At 43.8% G+C, this 14,465-nt stretch overlaps 1 protein-coding gene across 6 annotated transcripts in view; it reads left to right on the forward strand.

Moving 5' to 3' along the window:
* Positions 1–14,465, forward strand: part of SCUBE1 (signal peptide, CUB domain and EGF like domain containing 1) — a 193,241-nt gene that overhangs the window by 24,507 nt on the left and 154,269 nt on the right. For 2 of the 6 annotated variants that reach the window (XM_083503331.1, XM_083503332.1), the window contains exon 3: positions 13,296–13,424. In XM_083503331.1, coding sequence (XP_083359457.1) covers positions 13,296–13,424 — 129 coding nt within the window. The other 4 variants (XM_083503336.1, XM_083503333.1, XM_083503335.1 and 1 more) reach the window with 4 other exon arrangements.

The raw sequence follows: 14,465 nt of genomic DNA on the forward strand, positions 1-14,465 counted from the left end.
AACCGTCCTATAAGCTACCATGGCTTATCTGCTTTCTTAGTTTTGAAAAATTCATATGCCACTTAGTCACGAATCTTTCTAAAGAATTTACGCAATAAAATTAGCAAAACTGTTAAAATAATTGTGCATATGATAATCATAAATGGGAAAAAATAAAATCAGTAAAATATTTTTTTAAAAAAGGTTTATTTGAGGCTGGCTGCAATGAAGCAGGAGAAGGGAACCTGCCTTCATCAGATGCCTTGGTCTCCTCAGCCGGAAGCTGTGTTTGTGAACACAAACTCACACAAGGAAAGAACGGGCCAAAGGGCCTTGAAATTCACAGCTTGCCTTGTATTAGATAACCTTGCAGAACTACAGAAGTAGTAATAATAATAATAATAATAATAATAATAATAATAATAATAATACAGTGGTGCCTCGCAAGACGAAAAGAATCCGTTCTGTGATTCTCTTCGTCTAGCGGTTTTTTCGTCTTGCGAAGCAAGCCCATTGACGGATTAGCGGATTAGCGCTATTAGCGGCTTATCTGCTGATCGGATCAGCTGATAAGCGGCTTAGCAGCTTAGAAAAAGGGGGGGGAAACCCGCAGGAACTCGCAAGGCATTTTCGTCTTGCGAAGCAAGCCCATAGGAAATTCATTTTGCGAAGCACCTCCAAAACGGAAAACTCTTTTGTCTAGCGAGTTTTCCGTCTTGCGAGGCATTCGTCTTGCGGGGCACCACTCTAATAGTAATCACAAAAACGAGTTCACAAAAGCTTAGAACACAAAACAGTCTTTATTTAGAAATGTGCCTGGCCTTTCGACAGGGTCATATTTACCTCCTGGGACATTTATGCCTCCTTTTATAACACAACCTCTGCAAGAAGTAACTGCCTTTACTGTCCACTTCACAAGAAGGCCTAGCATGTTGGGTTTTTTAGAGACCCCTCCTGTTCTGATGCAAGCTGGATTAAATTGAAGGACAGTATCCGCGGCACAGCAATGTCTTCTTTTATTTGACCCCTGGCACAGTGTAACTTTTGTGTCAGTTCAGATGCCCCAACATAGCTTGCTATCCCAGCCTTCTCCAGTGGATCCTTCAGGAAGCTTCCAGAAGCAAGTCCCAACCATTTTGGGTGCCATGAGATTCTTATAGGCCAGGCATGTCCAACAGTTCAATCGCGATCTACCGGTCAATCGCAGGGGTGTCTTTGATCAGTCACGGTATCAAGTTAGTGATCACCTTTGTGCTCCATTACTGTACCCTCCCCTAAAGAAAGCTCAGCAACTCCTGGCAATGACAATGGGTAGATCACAGCCAGTTTTTTTATACTGTGAGTAGATCGCAGTGTCTTGGGAGTTGCCTATTTTATGCTTTGCTCTCTGTCTGGACCATCGATGGAGCTCCCCAAATACAGTGGTACCTCGGGTTAAGTACTTAATTCGTTCCGGAGGTCTGTTCTTAACCTGAAATTGTTCTTAACCTGAAGCACCACTTTAGCTAATGGGGCCTCCCGCTGCCGCCACACCACTGGCACATGATTTCTGTTCTCATCCTGAAGCAAAGTTCTTAACCTGAAACACTATTTCTGGGTTAGCGGAGTCTGTAACCTGAAGCGTATGTAGCCGAGGTACCACTGTACATCCTTCTGCCACCCAAAGAACAGTTTGCAATATTCTGAGCAAAGACCATTTGCAAGTGATGGCAACACAGTTTTGCAGCGCTGCCATATTAATTAGCAGAATCTTCTTCTTCTTCTTCTTCAACCTCCTTTTATCAAAGCAATTCAAGCCCTGGGAAGCTGTTGCACTTGTGCCTTTTCCGCTTGCCCTAATGAAGGCCAGGTTTCCCTTCTTCGACTCTCCCATTCCCATTGCTCACCCTTGACCTTGTCTATAGAAACAGTCCTTAGGACTTTAAAATTTTTACAGTTTCCTCAGGCACTAGCATCTTGAAAGCATCATGACAACTGGAAGGCAATAAAAAGAAAGAGGCATGTGGCGGGTCTCTAATTGATTTCTTTATAATAATAAAAAAATCATGTCAGTTGCAAGGCCACAGCGTTTAGAGGCAAAATGCATTCATCTTAACAAAGGCCATGTTTGATATATAGGCCTCTTTCTTTAGTACTGGAAGGAAAGGGAACCACTGGGTTCGTGCCTGGGTTTCTTTGTTTCATGGAAAATCAAATTAACCTCGATATCAAGCAAGTACCTTGTTTATGTCTGAAGGGGGAGGGAATCTCACATTTAATACATCAATAAATAAGAGGAAATGATAAACTCTATTTGTCAAGTTGAGAGTGACTGCTTAGCCTGCCAGAATATACTGACTGCTACAGAGGTTCAGGAAATTTGGATATACTCAAGGTTGCCTATTTTTTGTTGTCTGTATTTTGTTCATCTTTGTAGTTAAGGAAAAATCTGCTTAAAATCCCCAGTAAGGTAATTGATATGAGAGGCAGTAGAGTCTCTTCTGTAAGAAAATTAAGTTCTGGTCACCCCATTGCAAAAAAGTTTGATTATAGATCTGGGGAAAGTACAAAAAGCGCTCAACTCCAGGGGGCCGGTCCACTGTCCCTCAAACCTTGTGGGGGGCCGGACTATATTTTTTGTGGGGGGAATGAACAAATTCCTATGCCCCACAAATAACCCAGAGATGCATTTGAAATCAAAGCACACATTTTACTCATGTAAAAACACGCTGATTCCCGGACCGTCCGCGGACTGGATTGTGAAGGCAATTGGGCCAGATCTGGCCCCCGGGCCTTAGTTTGCCTACACATGGAGTGAGGGGATGTGGGAAGGTACAAAAAATAGGCAGACTGCAAGCTGAGCAAGTCTTTCCCAGGTTTCAGAGGCAACAAGTTACAGGCCTAGGATTGCTGGATAAAGAAGCAATGGCTGCTCCTCATTTCTGGGAAATTAAAGGTCCCAAACTTTAAATGAAACACACAAGTTTTGGGGTTAGGTAGAGAGCAGAAGTAGAGAGAAATGGCAGTCTTTAATTTGGCAAAACCATTCTTTAATGCCACAAATGATCATGCGATTCAAATATATTTTGAAGTGTTTGGAGTCCCCTCATCCGGGGGGGGGGGGAGAGACCATTTAGGCTGCAATTCACAAGCTATGGTGGGATTGGATGATCATTATTGGCTGCTCTGACTCTGACTATCCCTGACCTTCCCGTCCTCAGGTCCTCTAGCACTCAGGACAAGGAGAAAAGATTGGTTTCTTTCTTTGTGTATTGTTAGAGAAGGCCAGCAGGAAATGTTCCAAGTCCCTGTAATGTTTTTCCAACCTTGCTTGTATCACACAATGCAAATGCAAACACCAAAATGCTCAAGCGTTTCTGTGTTCTGAATTTTTTTGTGAAATGTGGACATCAGACCTCAGTGATATTGATTTATGCTTGCAGAATTACTAAAAGTTGGCAGTAGTAGATAGGTAGCCGTGTTGGTCTGCCATAGTCAAAATAAAAAATTCCTTCCAGTAGCACCTTAAAGACCAACTAAGTTAGTTCTTGGTATGAGCTTTCGTGTGCATGCACACTTCTTCAGATACACTGAAATAGAAGTTGCCAGATCCTTCTATATAGTGAGAAGGTGGGGAGGGGTGTTACTCAGAAGGATGGTGGGAATGGGAGATAGGCAGATAGCTGGGAGAGCCTGTTGACGACTCTTAACGACTGTAATAGGTCTTACAGGAAAAGGCAAGGGGTGAGAAGGTGAGAAATGGCTTAGTTATGTATAGTGAGATAAGAATCCAATGTCTTTGTTAAGCCCAGGTCTTTTCATGGTTTTAAGTTTGGTAATGAGTTGTAATTCAGCAGCTTCTCTTTCCAGTCTATTTCTGAAATTCCTTTGTAGTAAAACAGCTACTTTGAGATCTTGTATAGAATGCCCTGGGAGATTGAAGTGTTCTCCTACTGGTTTCTCTGTTCTGTGATTCTTGATGTCAGATTTATGTCCGTTTATTCTTTGGCGTAAGGTTTGGCCTGTTTGTCCAATATAGAGAGCTGAAGGACACTGTTGGCATTTGATGGCATACACAATGTTAGACGATGAGCAATTAAATAGTCCCGAGATGGTATGTGTGATGTTGTTGGGGCCAGTAATGGTGTTGTCCGGGTGTATGTGGCAGCAAAGTTGGCATCTGGGTTTATTGCAGGCTCTGGTGCCAGTGTCTGTGTTAAGTCTGGTTGTAGTATTATTGTGGGTTAGGAGTTGTTTAAGATTGGGTGGCTGTCTGTAGGCAATGAAAGGTCTTCCTCCCAGAGCTTGAGAAAGAGAACTGTCATTGTCCAGGAGAGGTTGTAGATCTCTGATGATGCGTTGTACTGTTTTAACTTGGGAGCTGTATGTGATGACTAGAGGTGTTCTGTTATTTTCTTTTTTGGGTCTGTCTTGTAGCAAGTTCTCTCTGGGTATCAGTCTGGCTCTGTTGATCTGTTGTCTAACTTCATCTGCTGGGTATTTTAGTTCTGAGAAGGTTTGCTGTAGATCCCTTAGGTGAGAGTCTCTGTCTGTAGAGTTGGAACAGATGCGGCTGTAACGTAGTGCCTGGCTATATACAATGGACTGTTTGGTATGTTTGGGATGGTAGCTAGAGGCATGTAGATATGTTTGTCGGTCAGTTGGTTTGCGGTATAAGGTGGTGTCTATGCGCCCATCCTGTATTTTTATAGTAGTGTCCAAAAAATGTATTTCTTGCATAGATTGATTCATTGTAAGGTTGATTGTGGGGTGAAAATCATTAAATTTCTGGTGAAAGGTGTCCAGGGTCTGTTGCCCATGTGTCCAGATGATAAAAATATCATCAATGTATCGCAGGTACAAGAGAGGTTTGAGTGGGTAGGAGTTCAGGAAACGTTGTTCTAAATCTGCCATGAAGATGTTGGCATACTGTGGGGCCATGCGGGTGCCCATTGCTGTGCCGCTGATCTGAAGAAACAGGTCATCACCGAATTTGAAGTTGTTGTGGGTAAGGACAAATTGGCAGAGTTTGGTGGCAAGGTCCGCTGTGGTTTTATCTGATATGGTGTTCCTTATGGCTTGTAAACCATCGTTGTGTGGGATGTTGGTGTACAGAGATTCCACATCCATAGTAGCTAGTATAGTGTTTTTGGGAAGATTATTTAAAGATTGTATTTTCCTCAGAAAATACAAGTTCTCTTTCTCAAGCTCTGGGAGGAAGACCTTTCATTGCCTACAGACAGCCACCCAATCTTAAACAACTCCTAACCCACAATAATACTACAACCAGACTTAACACAGACACTGGCACCAGAGCCTGCAATAAACCCAGATGCCAACTTTGCTGCCACATACACCCGGACAACACCATTACTGGCCCCAACAACATCACACATACCATCTCGGGACTATTTAATTGCTCATCGTCTAACATTGTGTATGCCATCAAATGCCAACAGTGTCCTTCAGCTCTCTATATTGGACAAACAGGCCAAACCTTACGCCAAAGAATAAACGGACATAAATCTGACATCAAGAATCACAGAACAGAGAAACCAGTAGGAGAACACTTCAATCTCCCAGGGCATTCTATACAAGATCTCAAAGTAGCTGTTTTACTACAAAGGAATTTCAGAAATAGACTGGAAAGAGAAGCTGCTGAATTACAACTCATTACCAAACTTAAAACCATGAAAAGACCTGGGCTTAACAAAGACATTGGATTCTTATCTCACTATACATAACTAAGCCATTTCTCACCTTCTCACCCCTTGCCTTTTCCTGTAAGACCTATTACAGTCGTTAAGAGTCGTCAACAGGCTCTCCCAGCTATCTGCCTATCTCCCATTCCCACCATCCTTCTGAGTAACACCCCTCCCCACCTTCTCACTATATAGAAGGATCTGGCAACTTCTATTTCAGTGTATCTGAAGAAGTGTGCATGCACACGAAAGCTCATACCAAGAACTAACTTAGTTGGTCTTTAAGGTGCTACTGGAAGGAATTTTTTATTTTAAAAGTTGGCAAATAGAGAGGAGTCTTCTGTTATACAGCTTTGGCGCTAACACTTTATCCCAGATAGTGTTCTTATAAATAGGGGTCAAGTTTTTAATGGTTTAATCATTTGATTAATTAACCAAAGGTTTAGCAGATAGATGGGAGCCTGGCTTGATCAGTGAGTGCAGATTTGAGGGCTCATTTGTTTTCTCACCAACCCCACTATCATTGTTTATTTTTTAGAATAAACACAGAAAACTCAAATTGTTAGTTGATTCTGCAAGTATTCTTCCTTTACACCCTAAATTAATTCCATCAGCAACTATGAAGAACAGATTGTCCCCACCTGTAGATTTTAATAGACCTTAAAAAAAAGAAAAGAAATCAGGATGAGATTTTATGCATTGTTTGTAAATTGAGGTTCTTGAGGTCTTTCATCATTCCATTGTTAAATGCCAGTAATTTTCATTTAACTCTGAAGCCAGAGAAATTTAAGTTAAATAAAACCTTTCCAAAGAAATAGATCTAGTCTAGTGGGTCGATCTAAATACCATTACAGTGGTGCCTCGCAAGACGAAATTAATTCATTCCGCAAGTTTTTTCTTCTTGCGAGTTTTTCGTCTTGCGAAGCACGGTTTCCCATAGGAATGCATTGAAAATCAATTAATGCGTTCCTATGGAAACCGCTTGCCAGGCTGGCGGTGTGGAGAAGGGCTTTTCTCCCCACCGCAAGCCTTCAGGACAGCTACGGGAACAGAGGGGAAGGGGCACAGCGCTTCTCCTCTGTTCCCGGGGCTTTCGGTGGGAGGAGGGTTTTTCCTCCCCACCGCCAACATTCAGAACAGCATTCTGAATGTTGGCGGTGGGAAGGAAAACCCTCCTCCCACCGCAAGTCTTCAGGACAGCCATCCGAAGGCTGGCGCGGGGAGAAGGTCTCTCCGCCCCACCGCCAGCCTTCGGAGGAGCCTTCCGAAGGCTGGCGGTGGGGCGGAGAGACCTCCTCCCGCCGCCAGGCTTTGGAGCAGCCTTCCGAAGGCTGGCGGTGGGGCGGAGAGCCCTCCTCCCGCCGCCAGCCTTCAGAGCATCCTTCCGAAGCCTGGCGGCGGGAGGAGGTCTCTCCGCCCCACCGCCAGCCTTCGGAGGAGGTCCGAGGACAGTGGGGAAGACGCGCTGCGCTTCCCCGCTGTCCCGGAGATTTCCCTATGGGCTTTCATCTTGCGAAGGAAGCCCATAGGGAAATTCGTTTTGCGAAGCGCCTCCAAAACGGAAAACCCTTTCGTCTAGCGGGTTTTCCGTCTTGCGAGGCGTTCGTCTTGCGGGGCACCACTGTATATGAAAGTCCTTTCTTCTATGTTCTCAGGGACAGCAGCATTTGCTGAACAGTTTATCATTTTTGCGCCCCAATACTGCTGCTCCCCCAAACAATACAGTTCTGTTATATCGTTTCTGGAATATTACTGTAACATCTGCTTGTTAAATGATGAATTATTATGTACTTCCAGTATCTCAAAAGATATTGATAGTCTTTTGACTGTACTGATGGTCTCATTGTACGTATTGCTATTTAAATTTAATCCATTAATCACTGAATTAATTTAAGCATTTGACTCAGTTAAAATTATGTCATTGGCTCCACCACCCTGACAGTAAAGGAGTTCACTACCTGCTTGCAACATTCTCAGCAACTGCTGCATAATACATATATAAACCAATGGAAAGTTGACCATTTGCAGAGTTTCTTCCCATTCTGAAATACACATGAACTGTGAGCAGGTAGAGGAAAGTCACACTTCACGCAGTTACCCACTTCACAACTAAATGTGAATGAACCACTTCCAAGCCAGGTATATTGCTTTGCATTTAGACATGTTTTATTTCTGAAACATCTAGTGCTGAGAACATTGCAGTCAGTTAATGCACTCTTTTATTGTCAGAGGAGAGCCAACCATATGCTAGTTAACCTTCATATAGCTCAGTTTAGGAATACTTTGAAAACATTTTAATTGTACATTTAATTGCTTACATGGTTCTGAGACTCGTTGTATTGTAACAGCATAAAATATGAGCTGCAAAGTGCTTGTTTAAATCTCAAATATAAATGGATTGATTGCCTTAGGCAAGGCACTGTTCCCTTAGCCCTGACACCTAATTTGGAATTTGGGGATAATAATACTGACCTACTTCACATGGTTATAATAAGACTTACAGAGTTAAATTATGTAACACACTATGTACATTTGAAGTATGTAAGTTATAGCCACAATGATCTTATTATGAGTAAATAAGCTCTTAGCTACAGTCTGTTAATTCCAAATTGGCAAAGTTTAGCTGAAGAAATAAATACATTGATTAAAACATTTTGATTTAATAAAAAGGGCTTTAATTAGGCAGCAGATATTAAAAACAAAATTGTTTGCTTTTAATACACATATTTACCAATATATACAGTCGTGCTTAGATGAAGTGTTCCTCCTTCTGTCTCACGGAAGGCAGAATGCCTCTTAGAAGAATATATTTATTTTGACTCATGTATGCGTTATCTTTAAGACAGAAAAATGTGCTTTCTCCCCTCAGAATCATTTTTTATTCATGTTATGTATGCATAACAAATCAATCAGTTAAAATGATTTATCAGCTAAAATTTATGGGACAGAATGATAGCCCTAATTATTATTGTTTTAAAGAAAACACACAACATTCTGATGTGTTCTGAGATAAGCATTACAAAAATATGGATTATGAATTGCCACATGTTGATAGAACATTTCCAAATCTTTAAGCAACCTTGCTTTATTTCCTCTCCAATACTTCTTTACCGATAGATCATGTAGTTCAAGTTGTGTTCTTTCAACGTTATACAGGCATATCTATTCCCTTCAGATGTCTGAATAAATATTTCCATGTAGGCAACTACTGACATATCAGCAATGAAAACATTACATTTTGAGCCATTTTAGTATCCAAACTGTGCTGTATATGATTTCCCCAAGTGCTACGTTTTGCAATTGGATAGCTGATTTAGATGAAAAGATGTTGAAGATTTATGCAGGCAGACAGCTTCCTGATGGCTGTATTTCTACAGAGGTTCAAGAACATAAATTATTGAAAGTCAATTGCAATTTATGCTTCCCAAATTAGTTCCAGATCCAATTGTAAAAAGGCATACTATGAAAGAAAAACATATATTCTGTCCAAATACAGCTCAGGTTTGAAGGTCTGTCATCGGGCAAGCTCAGATACAATTCTTAGGGTAGGGGTGTCTAGACTGTTGTTTAAAGTTATTGTTCTTTATTCTTATGTATGACTCCATTGTAACATAAAGCGTCCTTAATGTGCATTAAGTTCAAAAACACATGAATTTATACTTCTCCAGCCCATATCTCTAAGCAGCATGTGATAATGGAATGACATGTTATAATGGCTATATCTTGGTAGGTTCCATCTTGTTTCCCACCTTATCCACCTAATTCCTTTTAGGAGTTTCAGCATCTGCAGTCAACATCTTCAGGGTTTTTTGTTTGGGAATTATTTGCACAGTAATTTTTAAAAGAACATTCTTACTTAACAATGAAAATACAACTCCCCCCCCCCCCGCTCCGTTTATTAAAGGTAAAAGACCCCTGACAGTTAAGTCAAGTCACGAATGACTCTGGGATTGTGGTGCTCATCTCCCTTTAGTGGCTGAAGGCGTTTGTCTGCTCTGCAGACAGTTTTTCCGGGTCAGGTAGCCAGGATGACTCAGCCGCTTCTGGCAAAACCAGAGCAACGCATGCATAGGCGCCGACTCCATGGGGCTTGAGGGGGCCCGAGCCCCCTCAAAAATTCGTTTGGGGGGGCTCAGCCCCCCCAATAATCTCGGGCGGCGGTGGGCGCGTCCGCGGCTTTTATAGGGCGCCCGGTGCGCACCAGCTCAATAACGGGCACCGGTGCGGCGGGGGGCGCCGGGCCGGGGGAGGGGGGCGGCCGGCCTGTCTCCTTGGCAACCCCATTGAGCAGCGCCGGCTCCCCCGGGAGGGCCACCCCCCCGCGCCGCCGATCGCCAACACCGCCGACGCTGTGGCTGCCCGAGCCCGAGCCCGAGCCCTACCCGAAGCCCGAGCCCAAGCCCAAGCCCAAGCCCGTCAGTCAGTCAGGAAGGAAGGAAGGAGAAATGGGGAGGGAGACGAGGGAGGAAAATTGCGCGCAGGGTGAAGAAAGGAGAAGGGCGAACGAGACGAGCTTCCAACCCAAAAAAGGGCTGGAAGACTGGGAGGATGAAGGATCGGGAAAGAAAGCGACGCCTTCCCCGCCCGCGACGTCGCCCGCTTGTCATTGGCAGCGCAGCGGGCGCCCAGAGGAGCTGGGCACCGGCGCAGGGCCGCTCCACAGCCGCGGAGGACAGCTGCGCGGCTAGCAAGGTGCGCCGCGTAGAGCGCGGCCCTTGTGTGGCCCGGTGGCCAGGCAAGCTCGGGTGGGGACACCCATGCGAATCTAAGACGGGAGAAGAGGGCAGAGCAAAGGGGGTCCCTTCCCCAACCTCCGGCTCTGAGACTTCCCTGCGCCCCAGAAAAGCAAAAGGATTTTCTCTTCTTTTTTTTAATAAATATTTTATTAAGTTTTCAAATACAAAGTTACAAACATACACTGAAGAAAAAAGTAAAAGAACAATAAAAAGAAAAAAAGAAAAAGAAGAAAAGAAAACCAACCATTCAACACATTTTTTATATAACTAACTGGACTTCCTCGCATCTCCCTTACCCTGCATTCTTTATAATAAAGATATCAGCAAATTATTACCTTGTTTCGTACCTTATTTTGTACTTTTCAAATACTATACCTCTAAATTTAACATACTTTTCATCAGTTACTTATATCTTAAATTAAACATAGTATTACCTTAGATTTTGACCTTTTCTTACTTAAAATATAATTTCCTGTTTCCCAAATCTAATTGCTGAAGCTATAGTTTCCGAATCGTGTAAATTTTTAACATTCATACAACTTATATTGTTTTTGTAAATAGTCCTTAAATTTTTTCCAGTCCTCTTCCGTTGTTTCTTCTCCCAAATCTCGGATTCTGCCAGTCATTTCAGCCAGTTCCATGTAGTCCATCAATTGCGTCTGCCACTCTTCCAGTGTGGGCAAATCTTGTGTCTTCCAATATTTTGCGATAAGTATTCTTGCTGCTGTAGTTGCATACATAAAGAAAGTTCTATCCTTCTTTAACACTTTCTGGCCAACAATGCCCAAGAGGAAGGCCTCTGGTTTCTTGGGAAAGGTATACTTAAATACCTTTTTTAACTCATTATAGATCATTTCCCAGAAGGCCTTCACTTTTGGACAAGTCCACCAGAGGTGAAAGAATGTCCCTTCAGCCTCCTTACATTTCCAACATTTATTATCAGACAGGTGATATATTTTTGCAAGCTTGACTGGGGTCATGTACCACCTATAAATCATTTTCATAATATTTTCCTTCAAGGCATTACATGCCGTGAATTTCATTCCGGTGGTCCATAACCTTTCCCAGTCCTCAAACATGATGTTATACCCAATATCCTGAGCCCATTTTATCATGGCTGATTTGACTGTCTCATCCTGAGTGATTTTCTCTTCAACCTGCCCTCCATCCTCTTGCAGAAAACTCTTTGCCTGCCCTGCCCGTATCTCGTTTTTGCTTTTTAATTCCACACACGCACCCTTCGGACTTCGTGGCAATCGGGCGCACGGGTGCGTTTCCTAAGAGAGTGAGGACCCCCGCCTCCTCCCCACCTGCTCCCTCGCCAGCCAGCCAGCCGCGTGCCCTAGCCGGAGAGCCCCGGCCGTCCCCGTCGCGCAATCGGCTGGATCTCCCTTCAGCAGGCCGTGCTCACACCTCGGCCCAGGGACCCCCAGCAGCGGATCTCCGGCTCAGCTGAAGAATCCGGCAACAAGCCCCCTCCTCCCCAATCGCTCCGCCGAAATACGCTCCAAAACCCCCCAGATAGGCCGCCGGCCGCCAAGTCTAGTGGCGCCCTGAGCGAGGGTCTCTCCCCAACACCGCCACCTCTAACTGCGTTCTCCCGGCTACCCGAGCGAACCAGCGGCAGGACCCCGGTATGGGCCCCCCCAATATTTTTTATAAGTCGGCGCCCCTGAACGCATGGAAACACCGTTTACCTTCCCGCCGGAGCGGTACCTATTTATCTACTTGCACTTTGTTGTGCTTTTGAACTGCTAGGTTGGCAGGAGCTGGGACCGAGCAACGGGAGCTCACCCCGTCGCGGGGATTCGAACCGCCGACCTTCCGATCAACAAGCCCAAGAGGCTCAGTGGTTTAGACCACAGCGCCACCCGCGTCCCGCTCTGTTTATTGGGACTCTGCATCTTTCCTCTTGCTGCCCTTTGTGCTTAAAACATCTACCCAAAGTACCTATGTGATGCTATTCCTTCGGAACCTTACTCAAAACCTGACTTTTCCATGAAGCCTGTATCAAAGCATAATAAATCCTCTTCCTAATGAGTAAGGAAGCCAGGCAGGGCAACCCAAGTGGAATTGTGGAACCACATCTGCGTACAAAGCCCTGCTACTTGCCCATTGGTTTTGCTGCATTGGCTCCATACTGGCACACCTATGGTGTCCACATTTGGCTCTTCTCTAGGGCTCTTCTCTAGGGAATGGGAATGGGCTGGCTTACAACCCCAACAGATCCGCCTCTGGCAGTAGCATTTGCTGTGCTTCATCAGCAGACCGTTAAGGTGGCAGAGGCCTACAGACACGAATGTCCACTGAATCCTAACTCACTTGACCATCAAGGGTCATTGAGTTAGCATGGCAGCTTCTCTGTGTGTATATAACTGCATTTATTTATTTATTTATTTATTTCCCACTTGCGTCGCCTTTCCCTTTGTTTTGTCATCTACCTACTGACATTTAGTTAAGGTCAGGCATCTTTCTTTATGTTTGGTTACTCTGTAAAGTCCCATGTTACTTGGCTGGTTCTAGAGAAAGAAAATAAAAACATTGGCTGCGTGACTTCTGCAGATAAATAGCTAAACACACACACACACACACAGCCTTCAAGGTACATTTTAGAAAACCTGAGGAGCTTGTTATCTAAAATGTAAGCCATGGTTTTCAAGGAAGTGTTCCCACAACGCTCTTTTTCAAGTAGCCAAATGAAGATATCATTTCTCATTAGATTTGCATTACGGGAATGACTTTATTGCACTCTTGTTAATGGAAATTATAATGTGAGAGGTAACCTAATATTGTAAATCATTTTATTTTTCCCTGCATAAAAGGATGTTTGTCATGCACTCTCCCCCCCCATTTTTCTTTTTTCTAATCAGAATTGTGGGTTTTTCTCTTCTGTTTTCAGACATTGATGAGTGTGAAAATGACTTCTACAATGGAGGCTGCGTACACGAATGCATCAACATTCCTGGCAACTACAGATGCATGTGTTATGATGGGTTCATGTTGGCTCATGATGGACACAACTGCCTTGGTGAGTTATTGTGAAAGCAAAATTGCTTGGTCAGCGCCTCACCTGCTCAGCGGGATTCAGTATACAGACAAAGCCAGCAATGATGTAGCTATAAGGCCGGGAAAGAGATCAAGATAATTTAATGGCTCACCTTCAGCTGAGACCCATTTACTGCATACTGAAGCATCTTCCTCATGTCATTCTGCTTGCAAGGTACTTTCAAGCACAGAGGAGGTGACTTGCTTTATATGAATGGTATTTGTTTATTAAAACAGAATACTACTGAATGGTAATTTAGAGTATTTTGGCAACTACTTCTGTTAGGCATGCCTGCTGTCTACCTTCTGTGGTATCTGCTTGTGTACAATCCTGCAGCTCCACTTAAAAGTCATGCAAATGTTCTAGCAATCACCAACCCTGGTTGTGCAATTGTAGGGTAATATATGTAAAGGACAGCTATCTAGTTCTAGCTGGAAATTGCCCTCCTCTTTCCCTGACTGCTATTTTCTGTAATGATACAATGGTGCCCCGCAAGACGAATGCCTCGCAAGACGGAAAACTCGCTAGACGAAAGGGTTTTCCGTTTTGGAGGTGCTTCACAAAACGAATCTCCTATGGGCTTGCTTCGCAAGACGACAATGTCTTGCGAGTTCCTGCTGGTTTTTTCCCCTTCCCCCCTTTTTCTAAGCCGCTAAGCCGCTTATCAGCTGATCCGATCAGCAGATAAGCCGCTAATAGCGCTAATCCGTCAATGGGCTTGCTTCGCAAGACGAAAAAACTGCTAGACGAAGAGAATCACAGAACGGATTCTTTTCATCTTGCGAGGCACCACTGTACCTTCAATTACCAAAAGGTTTTGGGTTTTAAAATAGGATGGCACAGAACATTGGCTTGGAGCCCAAAATATTCCTGTGCAACTAGTAGGTGCTTCCATTTTTCTGAGGGTGTGGATCTCTCACTGATTCGTTCCCACTCTGTCGCCAAAGGTTCCTCAATGTGTCAATCTTAGTGTGACTGGAGGCAAAGAAGGGATTTCTGGAGTAGATTTTGTATAATTCTTTC

The sequence above is a fragment of the Podarcis liolepis genome (assembly GCF_965112155.1).
Source record: "Podarcis liolepis genome assembly, chromosome: 5".
NCBI classification, from domain to species: domain Eukaryota; kingdom Metazoa; phylum Chordata; class Lepidosauria; order Squamata; family Lacertidae; genus Podarcis; species Podarcis liolepis.